The 13,380-nt window shown below is 39.7% G+C and overlaps 3 protein-coding genes across 3 annotated transcripts in view; all 3 read left to right on the forward strand.

Annotated features, from left to right (window-relative positions):
- The window catches only part of LOC127531635 (uncharacterized), a 99,933-nt gene that overhangs the window by 49,706 nt on the left and 36,847 nt on the right, over positions 1–13,380 (forward strand). The window lies entirely within an intron of this gene.
- The window catches only part of LOC127531677 (uncharacterized), a 70,288-nt gene that overhangs the window by 46,760 nt on the left and 10,148 nt on the right, over positions 1–13,380 (forward strand). The gene's annotated exons all lie outside the window — the stretch shown is intronic.
- On the forward strand, positions 1,982–6,185 carry LOC127531639 (amine sulfotransferase-like). Its single transcript, XM_051941354.1, is given in 9 exon segments — positions 1,982–2,218; positions 3,853–3,999; positions 4,002–4,057; positions 4,496–4,572; positions 4,574–4,620; positions 5,637–5,731; positions 5,822–5,938; positions 5,940–5,994; positions 6,070–6,185. Coding segments are annotated over 9 exon segments (846 nt in total). The 5' UTR covers positions 1,982–2,076; the 3' UTR covers positions 6,180–6,185.

The following is a 13,380-nucleotide window of genomic DNA, read 5'->3' on the forward strand; positions in this document are numbered from 1 at the left end:
CTGCACACTCCCTCAAATCTTGCCACATCTGTGGCATTGTGCTGTGTGATAAAACTGCACCTTTCAGAGTGGCCTTTTATTGTGGGCAGTCTAAGGCACACCTGTGCACTAATCATGGTGTCTAATCAGCATCTTGATATGACACACCTGTGAGGTGGGATGGATTATCTCAGCAAAGGACAAGTGCTCACGGTCACAGATTTAGACAGATTTGTGAACAATATTTGAGAGAAATGGTGATATTGTGTATGTGGAAAAAGTTTTAGATCTTTGAGTTCATCTCTAAAAATGCGACCAAAAACAAAAGTGTTGCATTATTTTTGTTGAGTGTATATACAGTCTATGGAGCTGAATCAGAAACACCTGTGAACTGTGGGAAGGGAGAAGCAACTCAAGTAGCATGGAGATGAACAAAAGAGGAGGACATATTGTAGGAAAAATAAGATTTAAAGTGAGAAGCAGCTGGATTTTCTGGTGAACCACGTGCTGCTGAAAGTGAGCTGATTCAAACCAGAGCTGGTCTGGATGATATCAACTTTCTACTGAGGTCAACTTTCCTGTCAGGCCCCTCACAGACTTCTCCTCTGGGTAAGATTTCTCCCAAACAGTTTCATCAATAAATCTTATGTACTCATTCCTGAATACTGAAAGTCTTTGAGCGAGGAAGGGGTATGCCTTCTAAAAAAAAAAAAAAAAAAAAAAAAAGGGCAGCATAAAGCAGCCTCAACTATTTTTCATAGCAGATGATGAATGTCTTTCTTAATTTTGATATAAAGGCTCGTTATTCTGCTCTGCTGAAGTTTCACATTAAATGAAAAAAAATCCTTGACAATGAAGCTGCATTGATGGATTCTGTGTCATGTATTACATCATTGATATTTGTAGTGAGGAAAGCTAACAGGCTGTCTCTTCAACTTGCTATAAAGTTTTATGATTATTCTAATGTCAAAATGACATTGGAATAAAATATGTATGAAATTAAAAGTCTGTTTGCAATCAAACCAGTTACATAAGATTCACTGTAAAATGACCTCTACCTGTATCAGATGCTGGTAAAATAATTACTATAATCTCTGTGTCCTCAGATTACTTTATTGGGGTGTAAAATGAACTATAACTATTGCATAAAGGCTCTTTATGCAAGTAATTAAAACCCTGTCTCTGTATGTCTGTCCTGTTGCTATTCCACAGTCTTACGCTACAGTCTTTGTACTTCACAGTTTATGTGACAGTTAAAACTTTTGAATCTATGTCCACTGAAGTCATGAAATGTTGAATCGCCCTGCTTTAGAATCAGAGGCTCACATCGTTCCTGTCTCATTTAAAAAGAATAATGCTGATAGTAGTGATCTTCTCTGATGAATCTCTGCTCCCGTGGGTTAGCTCAGGTCACTGAATTTTACTTTCATTGACGAATGCCTAGTCAGTGACTGCATTTCAGTGTGTTCTTGGGATATAAAGAGTAAACTCATGGTCAGAGAGCAGCAGAATGGTAATTTCTGCTTTAAATCCTGTTTGGTTTAAAGAAGCTCTGTGTTGTTTGGCAGTAGTGGAGAGACACCAAGTACATTTACTCAAGCTCATTTAAAAAAAAAAAAACTACTTGTGCTTTACCTTTATCAGGGATGGGATCGGCAAGTTCTGATTCTAGCGGAAGGTTGTTGGGGGGGCGGCGCAGCGACTTCCAATCGCTGGGCCGTTTACAATCGTCGTTAACAAGCTATCGTTAACGTCGTTACCATCGCGCGGAGTATCAGGGACAATAAAGTGTTCAAACTTGTGAAATCGGCGTTCAAACAAATGAAATCTGCGGAAATCCGGATCCGCGGTAAATTCCCATCCCTGAAAAAAGCGGAATTCCGCGAATTCGCGGAAAAATCACATCCCTGCTTTATATATCCCATCTTATTCTACTTTATATTACTACTGTATTGATATAACTGTATACAGTTTATGGTGTTTTCCAGCAGTTCAGGAAGCAGTTCTGCACTAGAGTCCAAAGTCCAACTGCTGTGAGGTTTTTAACTCCTCTGTTTGTTCTCTCTGCACTTTTTGTCCGTGTCCTTCAGAAGTAACATGGAGAAGATCTCTGACTATCTCTGCAGGTATAAAAACTACATCTTTACTGCTGGCATGACAACTGCAGAGCACATTGATTCTCTTCAGAGCTTTGAAATCAGAGACAGCGATGTCTTCGTCGTCACTTACCCAAAATCAGGTCAGTGAGGCTACTTCTGTTTATGCACTATTAGGGTCCGAGCACTAACAGTGCAAGGAACTCTTGTAATGCAAGAGTTTTTTCGTCGTATTTGTTCTTATTCCGTTTGTTTTATCTTAACTTTGAAGCCATAAATGATTAATGAAAACATTGTTGGCAAACGCTTTCGCCCATCTTGCGCCGGTCCAAGAATTTCACCTCTAGCGGCACAATCACTGATCTATAATAGACTCATCCATTATTCCTAGCTGCGGTATTCAGGCGACCTGGCCTGCTTAGAACACTCTAATCGGATCTGGACTGAGACGTCGTCTTATACGGACCGGGACCTGTAATCAGTAAATTATCGGGATTTTTAATTTGACTGGTCCCTTCTATTTTACCGGTGCAGCTTTTCCAGTGTTTCTGGTGGTATTCGTTATCAGCTCAGGAACACACAGACCAAGTAGGTATGAGTTCAGCCATCCCACGTGACGCTACTCAGCCAACGAAGTCTCTGCTTTGCAGCTGAGAGGGGAGGGACAGACTGTGGTCACATGATGTCCTTGTTTGGCTCAACATTCAGCTGAGAGGCAGCTTTCTCAACTATGAACATAATCAGAACTAAAAAAATCGTTCCAGACTCACCAATGAGCTCCAAATGTGGTTCAGAACGACCCTGACACCATTCAGACAACGATTCAAAATACTGCAGCTCAGTTCTCCCATTAAGCAGCAGGAATATAAGGGAAGTGATATACGACAGGAAAAAAAATCTAAAAGTGTTCAATTGTTTACATTTTTTGACATTTAGGTATTGTTAAAGATGTATATAAGTTGGTTCTGGTTGTTCAGTCATTATTTTTCAAGTTCTGCACTTTAGTTTAAGGTGTACGGTTCCATTAAAAGTTATTTATTAATAAATGTCAAAATGTTTTTGAACCATACTGAATTTATTTGATTTGATGCTCAGTTATTGGTTACATGCAGACACTAATAAAACTGCTAGGGTACATCAACGTATATAACACTAATTCAAGTTAGACATTATGATGTTCCGGACATGTGTTTTAATACATTTTCTCTGACTGGACCTCTTTGAATTTTAGTGGCAGACCCCTGTATTAGAGTAACTGCATATGTGTGACCCAAAATGTCTCAATAGCACCACCTACTAATTTTCAAAAAGTAACTACTACTGGTCTGTTTTATTCTCTTTCTATTGGCTAGCAGTATGTTTCTATTTAAACTGACTCCCAGTATGTTTTAGTCTTGTCATATTGGTTCCCACTATGTTTCAGCCTCTTTACACTGGCTTCAATATATTTTGTCCTCTTTTTTTAAACAACAATTTACACTTCAGTATTTTTCTAAGACTTGTTTGTGTCATTTTGCTCCAGACAAGTCCGTCTCAAACTTCTAAAGCACACTGTAACTCTTAAAAATGCTCAATGTTCACACATACCATTCCTAGAAACTTTGAGACGTAATCTTTGAAATTGATCAGCTACGTCTCGACGGTTTCACATTTGTGTCACAGCCCGATGTATGCCACACCTGGACGTGTGTGGCTGTGCGAGGAAACGTTCAACATTGCTTAAGGTTAGTCCTGGATAAAGTGATCAGCTGTATTGTTTACCTACCTTTACTCACAGGCACCATCTGGACTCAGCAGATCATCATCTCCATCTGTGAGTTGGCCGGGGGTCTTAATGAATATCCAAACAACATGGAGCAGATGCCCTGGCTGGAATACAGAGAGGATCGACCAGATTACGCCCTGCGACCTTCTCCTCGGCTCTTCGCTCTCATCTGACCCCGATGCTGATGCCTCCTGGACTGAAGGAGAAGAAGGGAAAGGTCAGCACTTTATGGAATCTCAGTCGGCGGCAAAAACATTGATATATTCAGTGTTAGTCCCAATTCTGGATTGATTGTGTGAAATAGAAGGAAACGGTCACAGAACAAAGTCCAGGCAGTGTCTTTAAAATTCTGCTTTTGCTCCAGCAACTGTCTAAAAACTGTACTGTATTGTTTAAGAATATTTCATGCCCTGATATTTAATGTGTAAAGTGTCTTTTTCAGTTTTAATCATTACGTATGGTTCTGTGATGTTTTCATGAGAAGGTAAGGTAAAAGAAGTCAAAAAGGGCTGCAAAAGTATACAAAGTGATAAAATATTTGACTTTCAGTTAAAAAAAACATGATAAAAACAAATCAAGGTATCATTAAAAAGTGAATTATTTCAGTTAAGTTTGGCACAGAGACTCGTCTAATTTCTGTTTGTTTTTACATCAGATCATCTATGTGATGCGGAACCCGAAGGACAACATCGTCTCGTATTACCACTTCAGCAAAGTCGTGACTGTACTAGAGTCCCAAGAACCTTGACGAGTTTTTAGAGCAGTACCTGACGGGAAACGGTGAGATATCTCTGTTCTACTACGTGCAAAATGATGAATGCAGAGTTCAGGGCTGATAAATTGTAACTGATCACCATTTGATCAGGAACAGAAAGATTAATAAAGTCTGGAATGTGCATATTTGGTGCATTTACTCAAGAAATATACCATTGTAGGGTACTTGCACAAAAATACAAGCACTGTATTTTACATTATAGTGAGTATTATATTTATTTCACACATTTATGTACTTTACAATTTAAGTAAAACAATGTTATATGGTTTTGTCTGCACTGGTCATGAGTTGTTAGCAGCTTCATCAAAGACACATTTTGCCTTTGAAACTATAACAGGTAAAATGATACAATATTTAAGTAGCAGAACTTTTGCTCTCCCATTAATCATCTCCCGACTTTCCAGATTTCTGTGATGACACAGTGGAGGGGCTCAGTTCTCAGGTTGGGCTCCAATGGACTAAAACACACAAATGTTTTTAGTATTTTTTTTTTTAAAGGATCATATAGATGATGTTTTAGACCTTGAAATACTTGGGAAAAAAAAAAAAGCACACCATAATTGAAGTAAAGGACAAGTAGCCAGAACTACCTCAAAGGTGGTTATCAGCACTTTGGCAGCTGGTATGCCTGTTTTTGTGTCTCTGGACAGAAGACATAACACAAGAGCATCACCACTGTGCAAGATGCAGTCACAGAACTTTACAGGTGTGTAGTTGGGGATAAATTCAAAGACAGGTGCATTCCAGTTCACAGGTACTGAGTAGTTATGTATCCAGAGATCATCTTTCAGTGAAGTCACACCAGCTAAGACAGCAATGAGCAAGTTTTGTGGCAACTTTTGCCAATTAAATAAAGATGATGAAAGTTTTTGAAATTGATTTCATGGTGACTATGAATGACAAGAAGTTTCAATTGTTGCTGCAGTTGTGCTGCTAGCATGACTGAAACTTTATGTAGGAGCAAAGCTATTCGTTTTAAATGAAAATACAAACTCACTGGATGGTCTATGCTCTTCTACAGTCTTGGGATCTTCCTGGTTTGACCACATCAGGGTGTGGCATTCAAACAAAGACCAGTACAACATCCTTTTCCTCACCTATGAGGACATGATTTTGGTGAGATTTTTTTTCTCCTTCAGGTTGTTCATTTATAGTCAGCTATTTATCAGTTTAAGATTTTTTTTTCTCTGTTGCTTTCTATTTCAGGACCTGAAGGGAGCAGTGCAGAAGATCTGCAGTTTCTTAGGGAAGAACCTGAGTGAAGCTGCCATCGAGCAGGTTGTGGAAAAATCTACATTTAAGAACATGAAGAAAGACTTGAAGGGCCAACTACGAATTTGTGCCAGAGGAGAAGCTGAATGGAAAATTCATGCGCAAAGGTAACGTGACTAAACTGCAGCTCCTGAGCAGAAGCATGTAGACAGATGTCAGGTTAACTATAGCTTTGATTACAGGTCAGATTGGCGACTGGAAAAACACGTTTACTGTGGAACAGAGCGAACGAGTCGACCGGCTGATTCAGGAGAGACTCGGTGATCTGAATCTGAAGTTGATCTGGGAGTGAACAGAGCAGTCGCAGCAGGGAAGAGGACGTTTGACTTCATGAATCTCACACTTCAGAACCTTTACAATGCAGGCATCACACTGTGATTATGCTACTTTTTTAGCGTGAAATACTTATGAAGATGATAAGTTTAGCTGGACCTCCAGTGATCAACTTTCAGGTGCATACCGCCACCTACTGTGCTGGAGCATGTAGAGCAGGATCCAGGAGCTGATCGGCTGATTTTGATTGGCTACTCACCACTTTATTTTCCTCAAGGGTTGTTGAAGTCCAATGTTGATTCCAACGAGGACAAATCCTAGATGATGACATTACGAGTTGCACGTTTTCAATAGTTTCAAACGTACCCACGATTATTTGTGACCAAACATGCATGCAGTGAGATCTGCAGGAACTGTTGGTACTGCATGTGTTATTTGTCGAGTATAATCGCAGACATCAATAACTACTGGAAGCATGTAAAGTCAAAATCTAGAATTCTTCCTTGTTTTAAACAACCAGCAACCCCTGAATGTGATGAAATTGTGAGCAACAAGGAAAAGCATCAACTATGCATTGAATCTGAAGCAAACTGCTGGATCCTGTTTTATGTACTCCTGTACAGTATGCAGCCAAAGCAACATTTAGACCAAACAGTTTCCTGTTTTCTTTGTTTGCCTTTCATCCATACAAAGAGCCTTTACAAGCAGTTGTCCAATCAAGTGTCTTTATTAACTGTCAAAAGGAATTTAATTGTGTTTCATGTGTACGTTGAAGGCTGCTTTGGTCACTGAAGCCGACTCCACACTTCAATTCTCTTCATCTGAAATGAGAACAGGAGAAGAAAACCGGTTTAGCAAACAGGAATAATGTGGAGCGGTACATAATGTTTGTACTCGGACTGGGACTTTAACACGTTAATTTTGATTAATTAATTACAGATAGCAGCTTGGACAAAAGCGTAAAGCCTTGTAACGTCCGTGCTTCACACACTGGGACCCAGGTTTTTGAGACCATGGTGCTTCAGACAAATAAATTAGCACTTAAACCATTTCTCCTGTGTATAATGGGAAACATTCCAACTTAAGTTTTAGTTTGAAAAGCTAAAAGATCATTTAAAATTCCTGTGGATTTTTCATCCAAAGTTTGATCAAGTCATTTTTTGCAAACAAACAAATCAAACCTTTAATGCAAAATATGGGTAGCAGAGCAACAATGAAAATACATTTATTGTTGCTATAGTTTGATGAATTTACTTGGAAAGAATCATCAGTGTTTAAGAAATTATAAATAAACTATGGATGTCCTGCTTATGGGTTTGTTTTGTTCTCCAGTACAACACAACATCTCTTCTCCTGGACTATTATCTATAGACTCTATGATAAAAATCTGGAGACACCACTGGATAACAAAAGGTAAGTTGATAAGGATGGTAAATCCAGATGTCTGTCTTCCAATTGCCGAACCTTGAACAGTCCAGTACAACCAGGATGCCCGAACATGTTTATTACTGGGGGATAAATGTAGCAGATTGAGTTGAGAGGTGAGTCAGTGATGTCTTTAGCACAGCAAATCCCAAATCCCATCCTTTACCATCTTTATTTATTTCTGCAGATAAAAGTGAGGCTCTAATAAGGACTTGAAAGCAGAATACATAGAGGGAAAAGATGTCTCCAGCAAGGTAATGTTTGATGGTGTGTGCCTTTTGCAGAGCATTTAAGAACTTTGATAATTATTAAGGCATTTAATTTATTATTTCACATCTTTTACAAACTGAAATGTCAAACGGAGAGAAAACTTTACTGCGCTTAATATAGAACAGGTCAGATTAATGAGACTCACAAATATAGAATGTCATGTCGGCTTTGGAGGCTGCACAGTGGCTTGGTGGTTAGCACTTTTGCCTTCTGTGCATGCGTGGGTTTTCTCCAGGTACTCCGGCTTCCTCCCACAGTCCAACAACATGGTGAGGTTAATAGGTGATTCGAAATTGTTCATAGGTGTAAATGTAAGTGTGATTGTTTGTCTATATTTGTAGCCCTGTGATAGACTGGTGACCTGTCCAGGGTGTCCCCTCCCTTCATTCTAAGTCAGCTGGGATAGACTCGAGCCCCCCCCCCCCCATGACCTAAATGAGAATTAAGCAGTGTATAGATGATGGATAGATGGATGTAGGTTTTGACAAAATCATGACAGGAGACAAAGTTCACTTGGTTGCTTCTAGCTGTTTGTAGGAGTTTTTTACTTTACTAATTTAATACCTGCAGCATCAGACAGTAGCAGGATCCATATGAGCGTCTTAAAAGAGAGTCAGTTGCACGCTTTTATGCAGGTGGAACAACAGAAGCAACTTTAAGAATTTCAGAACACAAAGTCATGCTGTGTACTTCCGATCACCTCAGACATGTGAGCTGTCAAGCACAAAGTTACGGTTTATAAGATTCACTGCAATAATTTGTTACTTGCTGGATCTGAATTTAGTTCTTTGTTTATTAGTGCAATAATATACATTACGCCACAAGGTAAAGTTTTCCATCTCTTGCCGTGAGAAACATTAATGCAAAAATGACATGTCTGAATGACCAAATGCTGTCACTTTAATAGACTGATGAAAGGAGCAAAATTACAAATCAAAGTCTGAAAAGGGCTTGAATTTCAGGAGGCTGCGTTGACTTTTTCATTTCACCACTTTATCCTGCTTCAATTACTTTCCAAGCTTTAACATTAAACTTAAATTTCTAACGTATGAAAAGCTTTCAAAATGCAACCCCACCCAAGCTGTCGTCGTCTCCCTTTAATCATCTCATGACCGATTTATCTTTGAACCCTTTGGAAAGTGCAGTGTCTCTGTATCGAATCAATAAAATCAGCTCCACCTACAACAGATCCAGCAGTTAAACACTCTGTATATACTCGGGATGTTAATGATTAATCCGCTATCAAATTATTCAAAACTTTATTACCAGATAAGGCAGAAGACTCAGTTGTTCCACCAGTCGGAGTCTCTGACTGTTTAACACTGTAGTGACCTTGGGAGGCAGTCACTTGGGCAATGAGCAGTTTAGTGTTGGCAAACAGGCATAGTTTAGCTGGCAAAGGGTTATTCCTTGTGCTGATGAAGTTCACTGTACATCATCTGCTTTGATTATTGATTTATAAAGCTGCCAACTTTTCCTCAAGAAAACTGTTTTAAAAATGTATCCCTTATATATGTTGATCCATTAAACATGAAATATGCAAGATTTTGAACTCCATTACAGCATTAAAAAAAAAGCTGCTTGCTATGTAAAGGTATAGTGGAGTAATGGCATGTATTGCAGACACTGGAGTCACACTCCCTTTGTATTTGTGTTGTAATCTGAGCTGCTCTGTTCACACTGCATGTGAGCTTCTCCCTTTGAACCTGTTGACCCTCCATTGCCTTAATAGAGTGACCTACCATACGGCATTGCAAAAGTGACAGTGCAGTCCAGCATTCAGTCGGTGCCATAAAAGATTTTAAAAACATGGCGTTTCATTCGTTATTCAGTTCATTTCTATGCAGGTGTTTGATTTTAGCCCAGTGTGAGAGCCTCTACTGTTGCCTTAAGGTTCTTCTTCTCCTTCTCAACTCATGTCTTTTCTGCTTCAGTCTTTGGGTGTCTGTTTGAACAAGCTGCATAACGTAACATTCTGTGCAACAACAAAAAAACATTATTGTTTACAATCTACTGATTCCTACATTAACATTAACTCCCATGGTTCAAGTACCTCAATAGAAGTTTGCTTTGGTTAAATACTCAGCCATATTATTTTTCTCACAGTTTAAAAGATGTCCTGTAATACTGCAAAAAATGTTGCCTAAAAATATTGAGAATACTACTTAATAATTGCAAATATGAAACCTTCTGAAAGGCCTGCATTCACTGTGGACGCATTTGTGCTCTGACAAAATCTGCTGGTCACATACCATCCTACAGCAGGCAAGTTTTCACTTTGTTTCTCTTTGTAGGGGTTTCGTGTCTTTATATTGTCATTTTTGTGTCTCCTTCCATTGAATTTTGCAGAACTATAAAGCAGGCGTTGCAATCAGTTAAAAACAAACTGCACCTGACGTTTCACACTGAAGATGCAGAGAGGCTCTTAGACTCTTATGTTATTCATTTCTTGTTTTTTTATTCTGTTCTTGTAATTAAATCTAAGCTGTAAAATTAAGGACAAGTATATAGACATATATTGGATCAGGTTTTGTTAGCAGATAATAAATATGATGAGCATTGGTACATTTTGGGTTAAAACCATTACTAGGTCATGAAGACTAAACTTGGCTCTCTGACATTAAAACCAAGAAATGTGAACACCTATTTCACACATAGGAACAGGTTGTCCTTATACTGGTATGTATGTTTGAACTGGTTTTTAAATCTCAAAAATAGATGTTTGTCTTACAGAGAGGAACTAAAACAGGCCTTGTGCCGCTTCATCACAGATACTCTCAATTACATCGACACAATGAGAAAATTCTGTCATATGTTCCAAAAATGGGAGACATTGAGAAAGACGGAGTTAGAAGTGGTCTTTTATTGTGGGCAGTCTAAGGCACACCTGTGCACTAATCATGAAGTTGCATCAAGATGGAAGTCAAAAGAGTTGAGATATCTGCTCTCCTTCATGCTGGCCACAAGAAGTCTGACAGGGCCAAGCAGCTGAACATCAGCCGGATGACCGTCCAAAGAGTCGCGGAGAGGCTCAAGAATGGTGAAGATCTTTCAGTGATCTTTCAAGAATGGTGAAGACCTGAAAGATCTTCACCATTCTTTAGCCTCTCCGCAACTCTGTGGACGGTCATCCGGCTGATGTTCAGCACAAAGGAGAGCAGATATCTCAACTCTTTTGACTTCCATCTTGATACAACTTCACCGGAGAAAAAAATTTGTATTAAGGACACCTGCCTATAAGGTAGAACTTTCAGTTTATTTAATGGAATTTTTTCACTCCGACATGTAAACGTGTCTAAAGATCATGAAACCGAGTGTAACAGAACTTTTGCAAAGCCCGGTAAATGATTAATGAAAACATTGTTGGCAAATGCTTTCGCCCATCTTGCGCCGGTCCAAGAATTTCTCCTCTAGCGGCACAATCACTGATCTATAATAGACTCATCCATTTTTCCTAACTGCGGTATTCAGGTGACCTGGCCTGCTTAGAACACTCTAATCGGATCTGGACTGAGACGTCGTCTTATACGGACCGGGACCTGTAATCAGTAAATTATAACGGGATTTTTAATTTGACTGGTCCCTTCTATTTTACCGACGCAGCTTTTCCAGTGTTTCTGGTGGTATTCGTTATCAGCTCAGGAACACACAGACCAAGTAGGTATGAGTTCAGCCATCCCACGTGACGCTACTCAGCCAACGAAGTCTCTGCTTTGCAGCTGAGAGGGGAGGGACAGACTGTGGTCACATTGATGTCCTTGTTTGGCTCAACATTCAGCTGAGAGCAGCTTTCTCAACTATGAACATAAGCAAAACTAAAAAATTTCCAGACTCACCAATGAGCTCCAAATGTGGTTCAGAACGACCCCGACACCATTCAGACAACGATTCAAAATACTGGCAGCTCAGTTCTCCCATTAAGCAGCAGGAATATAAGGGAAGTGATATACGACAGGAAAAAATATCTAAAAGTGTTCAATTGTTTACATTTTTTGACATTTAGGTATTGTTAAAGATGTATATAAGTTGGTTCTGGTTGTTCAGTCATTATTTTTCAAGTTCTGCACTTTAGTTTAAGGTGTACGGTTCCATCAAAAGTTATTTATTAATAAATGTCAAAATGTTTTTGAACCATACTGAATTTATTTGATTTGATGCTCAGTTATTGGTTACATGCAGACACTAATAAAACTGCTAGGGACATCAACGTATATAACACTAATTCAAGTTAGACATTATGATGTTCCGGACATGTGTTTTAATACATTTTCTCTGACTGGACCTCTTTGAATTTTAGTCGCAGACCCCTGTATTAGAGTAACTGCATATGTGTGACCCAAAAAGACTCAATAGCACCACCTACTAATTTTCAAAAGTAACTACTACTGGTCTGTTTTATTCTCTTTCTATTGGCTAGCAGGATGTTTCTATTTAAACTGACTCCCAGTATGTTTTTAGTCTTGTCATATTGGTTCCCACTACGTTTCAGCCTCTTTACACTGGCTTCAATATATTTTGTCCTCTTTTTTTAAACAACAATTTACACGTCAGTATTTTTCTAAGACTTATTTGTGTCATTTTGCTCCAGACAAGTCCGTCTCAAACTTCTAAAGCACACTGTAAACTCTTAAAAAATGCTCAATGTTCACACATACCATTCCTAGAAACTTTGAGACGTAATCTTTGAAATTGATCAGCTACATCTCGACGGTTTCACATTTGTGTCACAGCCCGATGTATGCCACACCTGGACGTGTGTGGCTGTGCGAGGAAACGTTCAACATTGCTTAAGTTAGTCCTGGATAAAGTGATCAGCTGTATTGTTTGTCCAATATTGTTTGCATCCAACAAGGTCACACAACTTACACGGTTTGTTTGGAAAAAACTGTTGTAAAGTTTTGCTTCTTGCTGGCTCTGGCTGGTTTGCTAAACATTACTCCAGACGCACGTTCAGCACTGCTCAGCACAGCAGCAGTTCTCCTCTGGGAACACCTGCTTAGCATGTGCTCATGGTGCATTCAAAGACGGGCTCGGGAAAACACGTTACTGGATGCTAATAACGGGTTTAGCTGTTGTAACGGCTGAAAAAAGTGCCTTGACATGTCTGGGGCTGCGCTGCCGCCCAATCAGCGACACTGAACTTACAACGCGTGTTGGGTGGTTGCCGGTAGTCCGAAGCAAGTAATGTTAGATGGCAGTCTGTGGGTTCAGACCATCAGACACAGTCAATTCGGGGGCCCCTAGTGGCGGCGGGGCCCGAAGCAGCCGTTAATTCGCGTATAGGGAGAGCCGGCCCTGGTCCAGAGGTGGTTGGTTTTGGTAGGGGGAACTGAGTCTGTGACTACCAGTGAGACTATGGCTGAATCCCAAACCGCCCCCTACACACTCCCCCTCCACTACCGAGTGTCACTCCAAAAGAAGTCACACTCGCAGCTGTGGAGGGCACCTATTATTGAAGGGGGAGGGTATAAATACGATCGTCAGGAATGGGATGCCCTGTCGCCTCACCGGAAAACGGAAGACGT

Source organism: Acanthochromis polyacanthus, chromosome 21, assembly GCF_021347895.1.
Source record: "Acanthochromis polyacanthus isolate Apoly-LR-REF ecotype Palm Island chromosome 21, KAUST_Apoly_ChrSc, whole genome shotgun sequence".
NCBI classification, from domain to species: Eukaryota; Metazoa; Chordata; class Actinopteri; family Pomacentridae; genus Acanthochromis; species Acanthochromis polyacanthus.